General features: G+C 43.0%; 1 protein-coding gene across 25 annotated transcripts in view; it reads left to right on the forward strand.

The window, feature by feature from the left end:
• dlg1b (discs large MAGUK scaffold protein 1b) overlaps positions 1-14,003 on the forward strand; it is a 156,078-nt gene that overhangs the window by 108,048 nt on the left and 34,027 nt on the right. For all 25 annotated transcript variants that reach the window (XM_078287694.1, XM_078287695.1, XM_078287697.1 and 22 more), the window contains 5 exons: positions 3,644-3,694; positions 6,155-6,279; positions 9,176-9,345; positions 11,442-11,578; positions 12,594-12,738. In XM_078287694.1, the coding sequence (XP_078143820.1) occupies positions 3,644-3,694; positions 6,155-6,279; positions 9,176-9,345; positions 11,442-11,578; positions 12,594-12,738 (628 nt within the window). The remainder of the gene's footprint in view (positions 1-3,643; positions 3,695-6,154; positions 6,280-9,175; positions 9,346-11,441; positions 11,579-12,593; positions 12,739-14,003) is intronic.

The raw sequence follows: 14,003 nt of genomic DNA on the forward strand, positions 1-14,003 counted from the left end.
TAGTAAAATACATGAAGAAGAGATGAGGATAGGACGCATTTCAAAGAAAATGGGCTAGAAGAAAAAAAAGACATCAAATAAAACAAGAAAAAAAAATACAAGAAACAAAACGAGATTAAAAACCAAAAATTTAAACCAGTTCCATAAAAGCAAGTGTATAAAAAATAATTTTGAGCAGCGAGCTCATGCACACACACATACAGTACAGTGTGTGTGTGTGGGAAGAGAGGGGGGTGGGGGGGGGGGGGTGCAGAGAAGACAGATGCCTCTTGCCTGCACCCCCCCTCCCCCCTTCCCCCCTCCCCTCCCCTCCCCAGCTGAGTCCATTTCCCAGGAGTCTTAGCGGGGCCGGGGGTTATGGCTGCTCGTTAATCTGTCCGGTCGTCACGGTGACGGCAGAGTTCACACATCAACAGCCTTCTGACCGGAGGGAAGGAAACCGCAGCGTCTGATTGGCTCATCTGCCAGTCCGGAAACATGGACTCTACTGGACTCTACTGGACTCTACTGGACTCTAAACCTGGTCTTCTCCCTGGACCTTCTCTCTCCCCCAGCCCTCCTCTGTCTTCAGGCTCAGTCTGGGGTCACGGCAGTGTTTGTTCCATCTGCTGTCTGGGTGCTGTGACCTCTGACCTTTCACCTCCTTACCGTCGGTTGCCTTTTATATTGAAAACTGTCTGTTTTTCCTCCCACTCCCATCTCATCTCATCATGTGGATCAGTTTAACAGTTTGGGTCGAGTGATTCAACTCAACAAAACCTTCAAAATAGATCAGCAGATTTACTACATAAACTTTTAACTCCATAGACTGTTACCAACATATACTGTATTAACTAAATACACTATTAATAATAATAACTTGCCTTTGCATCGTATTCTATTCGCGTAAAATGTTCTGATTTTCGGCCCGAGGCTAGTACAGGAAGCAGATGATCTACCAGTTCAGTTTTATCAGAATCTGGATCACTTTTTTCACCAAGTGCAAGAAATGTACAGCAATTAGTTTAGTTGAAATTGGTGCAGAGATGCATCAACAGCACTACTGACAGTACTGACATGGTATCAGTACACACTGACACACATGCTGCAGACACCAGCAGCTCTAACACAGTGTGAAGGGACAGTTTAAAGTCCCACATCATGTACAGCAGGACTCCCTCTCCTCTGTGATGATAAAGGAGTTGGATGTGTATCTAAACATGGTGAAAGTATCAAAACTAAATCCACACAATCCATATTAGAAAAGCGAGCCTCTAAACGAGCCGTTTGGACTTCCGTCACTTTGCGGCGTCACAAAGGTTCGCTCATTATCATTTCTGTAAGAAATAATAGACTAACAAAGTGTTTTTTTCAAAGCGGTCGAGCGGTCGTCGTCGTTTATTACCGGAGAGTTTTCCCTACCTGTAGCCGCCGGGCCGCGGCGTCTCACGTTTCACTCTCGAAACGGTCAGCCGATCGGAACGGAGGGTCGTTAATATTAATGAGCCTTAAAGACACGGCGACAGAAACGGCCTGTTCTTGGTAAGGCTCAGAGAGATGCTGGAAAATGAACGTGGAGAAATGGATTGAGAGTGTTTTTGGTTCATGACACCACACACACAGCTTTGAATGGACAGAAAGACACAAAATAAAACTCTGGACAGTAGAATATGGAGCTTTAACTCATATGATAGACAGCAGATTATACCGTACATACAATACAATAATATATAGAAATACACTCAGCGTTCTCCATGTGTGTTCAGGCAGCATGGAGTCGACTGATGAGCTCAGACAGACAGAGGTTTCTGGGAGAGTCGTGTGTTTCCGGCAATTCTCCATCCAGATCCAGATCCTGATCCTGATCCTGATTCCGATCCACATCCGGTCCCGGCCCGTCTCTGAGTCTCTGTCTGTCCTTGACGTTGTCGCCGTCCTGCCTGGCTTCACACCAATCCAAATTAAATTGGCGCCGGCGCCTAAACAGCTGCCCGGCTCTGATTGGCTCTGTGCTGCTCCAGACGCTGGCCGCCGTCAGCAAGATCCTGCTTTGTCTTCGCCAGATTAATTTGCAAAAGGACCAAGATGTTAAAAAAATAAAGAAAAGGACGTTTGATAAAGCTGCTTATGCTGCTGCTGGCTCCGCTCCACACTGTCAGTTTATCACTTCATGGGAACTGCAGAAAACTTTTAATACTTTCTTTCTCCTTTATATCGCACAACATGCTTCACAATCAAGAGAAATAAAATAGTGAACAAATGACACAGATCAATAAAGTTGAAGGACAATGAGCAGCGATTAAAATATAGAAATAAAACAGTTCCAGACACAACAAATGGAATAAATAGCAGACGAGGCAACAGGAATAAAATAAAGTTTTCAGGTTAAAACACGCTGTATGCAGAGTGTCGTCCTGGCTGTCTGCAGCTCTGCTGACGACAGGCCGGTCCGACAGAAACTGCTAACTTGTAGAAAACGTTGCAGCCTCTGAAGTCCAGCATCACAACGAGCATCACAGAGTCCCACGTTAGTCTGGGGGTCTAAACCTCCGTCAGGTCCTGGTGCCTCACTGCTGAGGTGCAGACCATGCAGACCCGACCTCCGGGGTTTGAGGAGTGTTGTTAGCGGACAGTCGCTGGGACAGACGGCTGCTGCTGAGCTGCCCTTGAGCTGCCCTTGAGCAAGGCACTTCATCCACTTCTCTACCTGAGCTGCCCAGCAGCAGCTGTGGTTGGACTGGTCCGCTCCCAGTGTGGATGTGTGGACTGATGATGAGCTCTATGAACCTTCTATGGAGAAATTAATAATAGTCTCTTTATTAGTACTTTATTAGTACTTTTCAAAGCAAAGTTACAAAGTGCTTCACAATCAGGTGAAATAAAACATTGAAAAGAATACAGATCAATAAAGTAGACGGTTAATGATGTAGAGCAGTGATTTAAATAAATAAATAATAGAAATGAGGGCGTCCTTGTGGCTCAGTGGCCTGCGTACAAGGCAACAGGATTTTTAGTTTAGTTCATTTGATAATCAAAAATAATGCACAGCCATCAGTCATGCATTAATTAAAATCATCCAGGAAAACACGTAAAGTCTCCAAAACTTATTTCCAGTGTGGTTCTCTTTTGAAAAGACAAGAAGAAAACATGGCATTGGCTGGCCAGGAGTCACAGAAGATACCACAAGAAAACATCAAATAAATTATATAAAAAACAGGCATATGAAATGTGCTTATTTTGTGTTTATTACAATTTTCAATATAAACTCAACTAAAGATTTGATATATTAACTGAGTGGTTTACTCTGCAGCATCACTCAACATTCACCTCTTTACCTTCATCTTAAAAGACCTTAAACTGACAGTCTGTTGGATTTGTAGGTCTATACAATAAAAGTTTGTTCCATAAAATAAATCAGTGTTCAGGTTAAACCTGCTCTGTCCCGTCTGTTGTTGTCACTGCTGTGTTTCCAGTATCAGTCCAGAATATGAATATGAATATGAGCTGAAGCGGAGCGCCTGCTGACTGACTCCTTCTCCTCTTCCTCCTCCTCCTCCTCCTCCTTCTCCTCCTCCTCCTCCTTCTCCTCTTCCTCCTCTTCCTCCTCCTCCTCCTCTTCCTCCTCCTCCTCCTCCTCCTCCTCCTCCTCCTCCTCTCTCTGCAGGTGAACGGCACCGAGGCGGACTACGAGTACGAGGAGATCACGCTGGAGAGGGTGAGACCGCCGGCCGCCGCCTTCTCATTAGATTTCCTTCTGAACCTCAGCCATGTTGTCAGCGAGCTGTATATTCTCGCCGGTCTTTACGAGCCTCGTAAAGCGGCGGCGGTCCATAACTCAGAGACCAGACTCTTCCCAGAAGCCCCTGGCACTCCTGGCACTCCGGCTGTTAATTTGACTTTGACACACTGCTTCAAAGTGTTTAGGAACTTTCTGCCGTGTTAAAAGCTAACGTGAACACTGAAATAAACCTCTGGAATAAATAAATGTCAAAATCTTAGTCCAAAATGTCTCAAACTGACATAAACAAATCAAATCTTAGTCAAAAATGTCTCAAACTGAAATAAATAAATCAAATCTTAGTCCTTTGATCTGGTACTGAGGCTTAATCTTATTTTTTGTAAAACAAGTGAAAGATTTGGCCCATAGTGTGAGATAATTCCACTTATTTTCAATGCAAATCACCTTTTCTTTTCAATAATTTTCATGGATCAAGTGACATTATTATTTATTATTTTATTTAATCATGGTACTTTTACATCAGTCTCTTTGTGTTTATTGTATGTAAAGCACTTTGTTTTTAGAAAAGTGGTGATAAAGCAGAAGCAGTCAGTTCTTCAGTTTGTAGAAAAATTATACTTTGACTCAATTACTAGTTTTCAGATATTTCAGTTATTTATTCTTCACAAAGACGGTGCCACATTAACAAAATCCTACAATCCCTGTGGTTCAGAAGTGTGTTTATGATGATGAATTATCTTACAAAACAATATCTGAAAACTACGTTCTTATCGATAATGTTAGTTTTCTCCTCCAGTCTTCAGGATCACAAACAGAAATCATGTTTTATTCTGGGTTTCACAAGGACATCATGAAGTCGACTCTGACCAACACAAATAACACACACACACACACACACACACACACACACACAGTTGCTTTGTATGCAGCTGTGTCTTAATCCCTGACTCTGCCTGTGGTGATATCTTTTTTATTATTTTCATCATCTTTCCCTTTTCCCTTTTTTTCCATGTGACCTAATTCAGCTTCATGCTTTCTCAAGTGCATTTTATTATTATCAGTGCAGCGTAAATAAAACCCTCCTCTGCCAGCTGAGACCCATACACACTCTAATACACACTCTAATACACACTCTAATACACACTCTAATACACACCCTAATACACACTCTAATACACACTCTAATACACACTCTGATACACACTCTGCAGCCGTCCTGTCTGTAGGTGATATTAGCTTCTCATTTGTCAGTTTGTCTAATTTACATGTTGGTTAATTATGTCACTTACTGGGATTTGGGCGTTGCAGGTTAATTATATCACTGTAACTTGGGAAAGAAATCACATAACTGCATTTTTGGTGTTTTTCTTTTTTGTTAGTTGACTATAAAGTTTCAGTATTAATGTGAGTGAGAGTTTAATAAGCCTTGGGGCCTTGAAACATGTTAAAACCTCATTGTATTATTCAATAATAATATAATAGTGATCGTTTTTTCTTATTATCACTTTTCAAAACCCAGTTAGGAAGCGCTTTACAGAGTAACACAACCAGAAACAGATCACATCGACAGCAGAAGCGATGTAAGCAAGTCAGGAGCGTAGTGAACCATAAAAGGGGGCGATTTAATAAAAGGTCATTAATCAAAGCAGGTCTATAAAAGTGAGTTTAAAGTTGTGATTTAAAAGCTGAAACTGATTTAAGAGTCTGAAGTCGTCAGGCAGGACGAGTCTGATGGAATACATCATGAACTGCAGCGTCAATATTTTAGATGCTGTCTCTAGGATTTGGTGGTTGTATGTTAATTATATGTCGCTATATAACCAATAATGAAATAACTAATAATGTAATAACTGCAGGATAATGTAATAACTTGTCAAAATGTAATTAAATGTCCCTCTAATTGAGTCGAAAATGTAAGAAAAACTGAATGTAAAAAAAATTATACTGAGTCAGTTTCATATTGTGAACAAAACAACCTTTTTCTCACCAGTTATCATGTTATCAGTCAATATTATTACATTATAAGTAAAAAAAAAAAAGAAAGAAGTTACAGCCCAATAATGTAAAGTTTTTTACATTATTGGGGGAAGGTTATTACAATATCAGTCAGGAGATTTTGTTACACTATCTGGTGATTTATTATTATTCATCAGTTTTTATTACATTTTCAACTCACTTAGAGGGACATTTTATTACATTTTGACAAGTTACTGCATTATCTGACAGTTATTGCATTATTGGTTATTATATTATTTATTGATACCATGTTGCTTATAGCTGTTTGTTGTACGTTTGGTTTCCTCTGCAGGGATTCAGTCGTTGTATGTTAATATAATACAAAATATATTTTGAATCCACCGTTTACTGTTACTGTGTGTTTTTGTTGGTTTGTTTGTTGTTGTTGTGGTTGTCATGGCGACCGCTGCCGGTCTCCAGGGAAACTCGGGGCTGGGCTTCAGCATCGCGGGCGGGACGGACAACCCCCACATCGGAGAAGACCCCAGCATCTTCATCACCAAAGTTATACCAGGAGGAGCCGCCGCCCAGGACGGCCGGCTGAGGTACACACACACACACACACACACACACACACACACACACACGGGGGCGGAGTGCGTAGTCTAGAGGCTCCAGTCTGTCAAAGTGATGTCATGTTGTCAACCGACGACTTCAGTCACCTACTGATGGGTCAGGGTAAAGCCACATGGAACTGCAAACAAAAAAAATTATACTACAAGTGAAGTATTATAAACAAAAAAAACTCCTCACTCCTCTAACCCCGCCCCCCCACGTTGAAAAAAGACGCCACAAAGTGAAACGAAAAGAAGCATTGCAAAGAAAAAAAAATAGCAATGCAAAAAAAAATGTGTTGCAAAGAAAAACAAGTATCGCTAACGACAACAAACAACAGGGCCAAGGTGATTCATTTCTTGCAAACATCAAATTAACTTTCAAGTATAATTGTTTTGTTTACTTCACATTTGTTTACAGTGTAACTGTTTTGTTTGTAATTCTGTGGCTTCATCTTGACACCGTACCTGCTCTCCTTTTTAAAAAGCGCTTCAGTTTGTTTTTTGAGACTGGTTGTCACATTATTTCTGAACCCGTTCACACGCCGGCCGCAGCACATTAACCTTTGCCGCCTCGCTCTCCGGGCGCCGCGTCCCCGTCCGACCCGACGGACGCCGCGTGAAGCCGAGGTCGCCGTGACGAAGAGCGAGCGGAGAACACACGGCTGAGCGGAGCGAGCGGAGCCGGGCGGTAATGGAGCAGCTGAACAGATAAGTGCAGCCGCTGCACACTTTTGATTAGAGAGCTGCTGCAGGCGAAGGATAAACTAGTTCAGTCTGGTTCTCCTGCTCCGGCTCCGCTGCACATTGCACTTTTATTGACAAAACGGCTAAACTTTGTGTCCAAGACCTTCGTCACAGCAGGAACACACACCCAACACACACCCAACACACACCCAACACACACCCAGCACACACACACATACATGGACAGTTCATTTTCAAAATATTACATATCCACTATGAACAAAATAAGATTGTTACCTGAGGAGGTTTATTGGTCAATATCTCTGAACCTGAGAGGATTCATTGTGTTTCAAACAATAATCATGTTTTCCTCTATTGCTTCCTGTAGGGAAATAGACTTTTCTGTTGCGTCCACAGGGAGGTCAGGGGTCAGAGGTCAGTCACAGAGCGGCAGTAGTCAGTGTCACTTCAGAACATGGGGACTTGAACCTGCGTCCTTTGGTTGACGGACAGTCTTCCTTCAATATTGTCATCCAAGACCTGAAGTTACCTGCTGCTGTCCTGCAGAACGCACCACATCTTTTATCTTTTATCTTTTATCTTCTATCAACTGTAGACTGAATTTACACTTTCCTTTAAAACGTCCCGTCATGTGTTTTGGGTTTCTGCAGTAAGACGAGGTGTCGCTTTATTTTCCGCTGCTTCAGATCTCACTTTGGATCGAACAGCAGCCTTTACTGAGCTGTTTACCCAGAATCCCCCACAGCGCCCGGGTCCCTTTCACTGCCTCATTAAAGATGCAGCGGCCTGCGTCTGACACACCCGATCCGGGTGACGATGACGAGCTGCGGGATGAAGAGCGCCGCCAGTTTCAGGTTTCCCCGAGTCGAATGTGAACCTGTTAGCCGGACGGCTCGGGTGTCGGTCTGGGGGGGGGGGACGGGGGGGGGGGGGGGCAGCTCTGTTACACAGCAGGCAGACCGACAGTGAAATTAAATATCAGGAAAAACAAAAGACTAGTTGAACTTAAACATCCTTTCTTCCAAATTGTTGGGCAGAAATCCAGGTCCGTTAAGAAAGCTAAACGCCTTATTTATTATTATTTTGACAATTTTGCCAAATTACAGTATTAGTCAACATAGAAGTCTCCCATCCTGCATTAGTAATCCTGACATTTCTTCTTCATGCTACGAGTAACTTTAACCATCAATACATCACTGTCAGATCAGTAGTGACACCTTGATATATGAGAGCATGTTGGAGTCGATTGTTCTCCTCTATCTCACTCCAGTAGTATTGTTAGTTCTAGTGTTTCTCCACATTAAGACTACATTTCCCATCAGCCCCGTTGCTTCCTCTGTTTACTGTAATTATGCTAATGTCTCTAAATGAATGTGCTGATGATTTATTGATGGTAAAATGATACACAACTCAAAACTTGACACATTCAAACTAAATTATTCTACTCATGACATCGCGTGCGCCTCTCAAATTGGGCAGCTGTGTAAAGCAGTTAGAGAGACCGTCCCGTTACCAGAGGGTCTCGGGTTTGATCCCAGGAAACAACGCTGCGTCCTGCCAAAGCACCCTTGAGCAAGACACTCTGAACCCCTCCTGCTCACTTGAAGGTCGCTCTGGATGACCTTTTGACGGACAGAAAGTTCAACCCAGCTGAACTTTTTCTGGACGGACGGATTCGTCAGCGTCCGTTCAGCCAATCAGAGTCGTTCCTACGTTTGTTCTGTAGAAGCTAGCGGCGAACACAGAGACGACGGTCCGACTGAAACAAAGAGAAACCAGAGGAAGCCTGGTGGAGCGTTGGGAGGACTGGAGGTTTCCAGATCAGTTTCTGATTGAATTATACAGTAGAGTCTGTTTCTTCTGTTTTCTATCAAGCAGCTCTGTTATGAGCAAAGCTTCCTGTTCTTCTGCCTCGCCGCCATGTTGACGCTCAGAACAAACCAACACACACACATCTATCAGCAGTAATTCTGTCTGTCTGCTGCCGCCTAATTGTAAAGTGTAAATGACTGGTGCAGCCCCTGAAAATGACAAAAGGAACAAAATCTAAACTTCCCTTTTGGGTGTAGCAGCAGTTTGGGAATAGTGTGGCAGTGTTGCGGCGAGCGTGCGGTGAGCGTGCGGTGAGCGTGCAGTGAGCGGCGGGACGACTGACGGCAAGCGGCCTGCTGTGTTTCAGGGTGAACGATGTGATCCTGCGGGTGAACGAGGTGGACGTGCGGGACGTGACCCACAGCCGGGCCGTGGAGGCGCTGAAGGAGGCGGGGTCTCTGGTCCGACTCTACGTCCGCCGGAGGAAACCCGTCTCCGAGAAACTGATGGAGATCAAGCTGGTGAAGGGACCCAAAGGTAACCGACTGGACTGTGCTGTATTGTAGTGTACTGTACTGTACTGTACTGTAGTGTACTGTACTGTACTGTACTGTACTGTACTGTATTGTACTGTATTGTACTGTACTGTACTGTAGTGTACTGTAGTGTACTGTACTGTATTGTACTGTATTGTACTGTACTGTACTGTATTGTACTGTATTGTACTGTACCGTAGTGTACTGTATTGTACTGTAGTGTACTGTACTGTACTGTAGTGTACTGTAGTGTACTGTACTGTACTGTATTGTAGTGTACTGTACTGTAGTGTACTGTACTGTATTGTAGTGTACTGTACTGTAGTGTACTGTGCTGGGCTGTGCTGTACTGTACTGTACTGTACTGTATTGTACTGTGCTGGGCTGTACTGTACTGTACTGTATTGTACTGTAGTGTACTGTACTGTACTGTATTGTACTGTAGTGTACTGTGCTGGGCTGTACTGTACTCTACTGTACTCTACTGTATTGAGCTGCACTGTACTGTACAGTACAGTATTAAGTTCTGCTGTACTGTACTGCACTGTACTGTACAATACTGTACTGCACTGTACTGCACTGTACTGTACAGTACTGTACTGCACTGTACTGCACTGTACTGTACAATACTGTACTGCACTGTACTGCACTGTACTGCACTGTACTGTACAATACTGTACTGCACTGTACTGTACAATACTGTACTGCACTGTACTGCACTGTACTGTACAATACTGTACTGCACTGTACTGCACTGTACTGCACTGTACTGTACAATACTGTACTGCACTGTACTGCACTGTACTGTACAATACTGTACTGCACTGTACTGTACAATACTGTACTGCACTGTACTGCACTGTACTGTACTGCACTGTACTGCACTGTACTGCACTGTACTGTACAATACTGTACTGCACTGTACTGCACTGTACTGTACAATACTGTACTGCACTGTACTGCACTGTACTGCACTACACATTACAACCCACAAACAGGAAGGAGGTCAGAGGTCAGATGGAACAGATATTCCTGTGAACGCAGAATGATCATGGATGATAGAGAAAGAAATGGAAAATGATAGAGAAAGAAATAAGAGACAGGGAGAAAAAATGTTTTAAAAGTGTAAAAGTCTTTTAAATGATACAAGAATGGTGGTAATTAAAAGTGTCACGTTAATAGTATCACTCCATTTTCTGAAACTGACTTCTTATAAATGAAGTCAGTTTGAGGATGGATTGCATCACACTCTGGAAAAGCACAGTGTGTTTAGTTCAGCCATGTTGGCTCCAATCCACAGACTCACTGCAACAGAATCATCTTCTTCCTTCTCTGCATCACCACTGGCAGCAGTGTAATCTTATGCAGCAGTGTTGCTTGGGGGTAATTTTAATTTTGGTTCCACATCTGTCCCACTTTTTCAATGCCGATACCGAGTATGAAGATTTAAGTATCGTCCGATACAGAGTGCCGGATTTTAATCTGTTTTAAACTAATTGGATTTTAGTCTTGAGTAAAATCCCCGATACCGATATTCCATTTTAGCTTGTTATCATCCCTAGCTAAAAACATTGTTCTGTAGGTATTAAGCATCATAAACACATAACTTCCACACAATGGGACCAGTCTCCGCTTCCTTAAATATTTGTTCGGCGTGCGCAGAACGCTCAGCTGAACTGCAGATTAAGCGGCTCTGATGTGAGCTTCAGGTCGCCGCTCCGCTCTGGCTGCCGCTCGTCATCCTGCTGAGGAGCACAGAGCGGCGTGCAGACGGTGTGGATGTGTTGCTGCTTTGTCTCCGCTTGCCAAGTAGCTTTAGTGAAATCCCTCAGGGCTTCATGATTATTCAGACAAGAATCCAGGCTCAAGAACAAAGCCTCGGTTTCCAAGGAAACATGCTAAAATATGCTTTTGTGCTTTTTTTGCGCCCTGATCTGCGCCGATGTTAAATTGGCGACAGTATTTATAAATGGCATCTTTCAAAACTGTGTGTCTTTGCTCTGACTGTTGGTCCTGCGAGGCGCCTGTTGGTCCTGGCAGGTTGATGAAGGCTTGATAACAGTCTCCCCCCTCTTCCTCGGTCTCGGTCTGCTCCAGGTCTCGGGTTCAGTATAGCGGGCGGAGTGGGGAACCAGCACATCCCGGGGGACAACAGCATCTACGTCACCAAAATCATCGAAGGAGGAGCCGCACATAAAGACGGGAGGCTGCAGATCGGAGACAAACTGCTGGCTGTAAGGACACGGGGTTGTGGCGGGCTGGATTAGCTGGTTTTCATAATTATTTATAGACTTGAGTGAGTGCATGATAATCTGTGATCATATACTGTCCTGCGAGAGCGTTTATTCGCCTGGTTCCCTCTCTGAAGTAAAGGAGGCCCGAATGTTTTGACATGGAGTGCCAGGTGCCAGATAGAGATAGTGAGATGGGACACTGATTATTTAGGAATGTAGCAAGGAATGTTAGCATGCCTTTTAATAAGCAAGGTGTCTGAAAATCACTCGTTAGACATTACAATAACATCTAAACAGAACAAATAAACTATACAGGAGGTCCTAAAAGTATGACCCACGGACCATAATTTGGGCAGCCTTGTTTTAAACTGTCTTCATAAAAGAGAAAGAAAAGAGAGAGTGTAGAACAGTGTAGAATCAGGCCTTTTAGTTGAATTTGGCTTTCTGAAAAATAGTTTTAGACCTTTCCAGAGATTAAAACGTTTGGTCTGTCTTGAGGAAATGTGAATGAATGAACTTTATTTATACAGCACCTTTCATGCACAGAACGCAGCTCAAAGTGCTTTACAATCAGCAGCAAGTTTAAAACCACACACACATACACAAGGAAGAGGAAGAAAATAAAAACAATGGGTGTTACTATTAATAATTAAGGATTTAAAACAATTTATTTGGAAAGAAAGAGAAGAGAGTGTATACAAGATAATTAGAATCATAAATTTAAAAAAAAAAGTCAAATGAAAAATTGCAGAAAATAATTAAACATTAAAACAGACAACTGCTAGTTATAGGCTAGATTAAAAAGATAAGTTTTGAGTTGGGGTTAGATCTTTAAACCTGTCCACTGAGCCAACAAGTGTAATATTTAAAGGCAGGGTGTTTCGGGGTGTAGTGTGGCAGCCTTGGGAACAGTGTGGGGGGTTTTGAGATGATATGTTTATCTGTGTCTGTGTCTCTGTCTGTGTTTTTTGCTAAATGTTTGTCTCCTGGTCTCCCCGGTCTCCCTGTGGTCCAGGTGAACAGCGCTTGCCTGGAGGAGGTGAGCCACGAACACGCCGTCACTGCCTTGAAAAACACCCCCGACGTGGTTTACTTGAAAGTGGCAAAACCCAACAGTGTCTTCATGAACGACAGCTTCGCCCCGCCAGACCTCACCAACTGTGAGTGAGACTCTTCTGTCCGCAGACTCTGTCCCGTCACGTAGAAACACAGTCGCTGTATTCAAGTACAAGCGCTCCTGGTTTCTGGGAGCTCGGGTGGAGGGGGGAAATGTACACTACCAGTCAAAAGTTTGGACACATTTTAGAATAACAGTAAAGACTCAAAACTATGAAATGACACAAATGGAATTATGCAGCGACCAAAAAAGTGTTAAACAAATCAAAACTATCTTATATTTTCGATTCTTTGCCTTGATGGAAAGGCAAAGGCTTTGGAAAGAAATTCATACATAGGATCAACTTCACTATTCATATTTGTCTAAGAAACTAATTTCAAGCATTTAAGCAGAAGCCTTTAGATCAGAATGGCTTTGAGAGAATGAAACACAGAACATTTAATCAGGCGTCAGACTGGTGACTGGTGGTGACGTTGACTTTAAAAACTCCAAAGTGCAGAGGTAACACAGTCAAGTCATTTGTTGATAGATCTCTTTATCACAGCATGCCTCAAAGAACTTTATAGAGAATGAGCCAGACTAGATCTAACTGACCAACAGCCAACAGTCTTAACACAGTTTTACAAAATGTTTGATTCCCGCTCTGACTCCAGACAGCGAGCAGCCTCCTGGTCTGTGGATGAGCAGCACAGCGACCTGCAGCTCTCGTGACTTCTACCGTACTGCCTGGTGTACAAGCGCACACCGGGTTTCCCTCATGCGGGCCTCTGCGCCGGCTCAATGCTGCGTACCATAATCCCCCGCATGGCTAAAAGTGTTCCGCACAAACAAACAAACAAACCGAGGAACATGCAGAACCCGACTCTTACTGAGGTTCTCCTGAGCATCTGATAAATGTAAACAGATTTGTCTTGGTGACATTGGTGCAGGGACATATTAACAACTAACAGAGTAGTACAATATATGAGTACAATACATTCTGTCACACATGGTGCAGGACAACAGGACCTCACACAGTGTAAAGGGGCATAATGCAGACGAAAGTAGACTCTAACAATCTTTAAAGAAGATACTAGATGATCACTTTAATAAGAATTAAGAAGCAGTGATCCAAAAACATTCTGTCTTAAGTGAAAAATAGATACAACCCTTCATTACATGTAGTATGTGGTGCAGTTTGACTCTGTTGAAGACCTTTTTTTTTTTCTTTCTATTTTATTTTCTTACATTTTTTGCAAGTAAGTGGAAAATGTGAAACTTCTGGCTGTCCCTCCAAACAGCTTCTGTCTGTTCACATCAGAGCCACGC

The sequence above is a fragment of the Centroberyx gerrardi genome, chromosome 13 (genome assembly GCF_048128805.1).
Source record: "Centroberyx gerrardi isolate f3 chromosome 13, fCenGer3.hap1.cur.20231027, whole genome shotgun sequence".
Lineage (NCBI taxonomy): Eukaryota > Metazoa > Chordata > Actinopteri > Beryciformes > Berycidae > Centroberyx > Centroberyx gerrardi.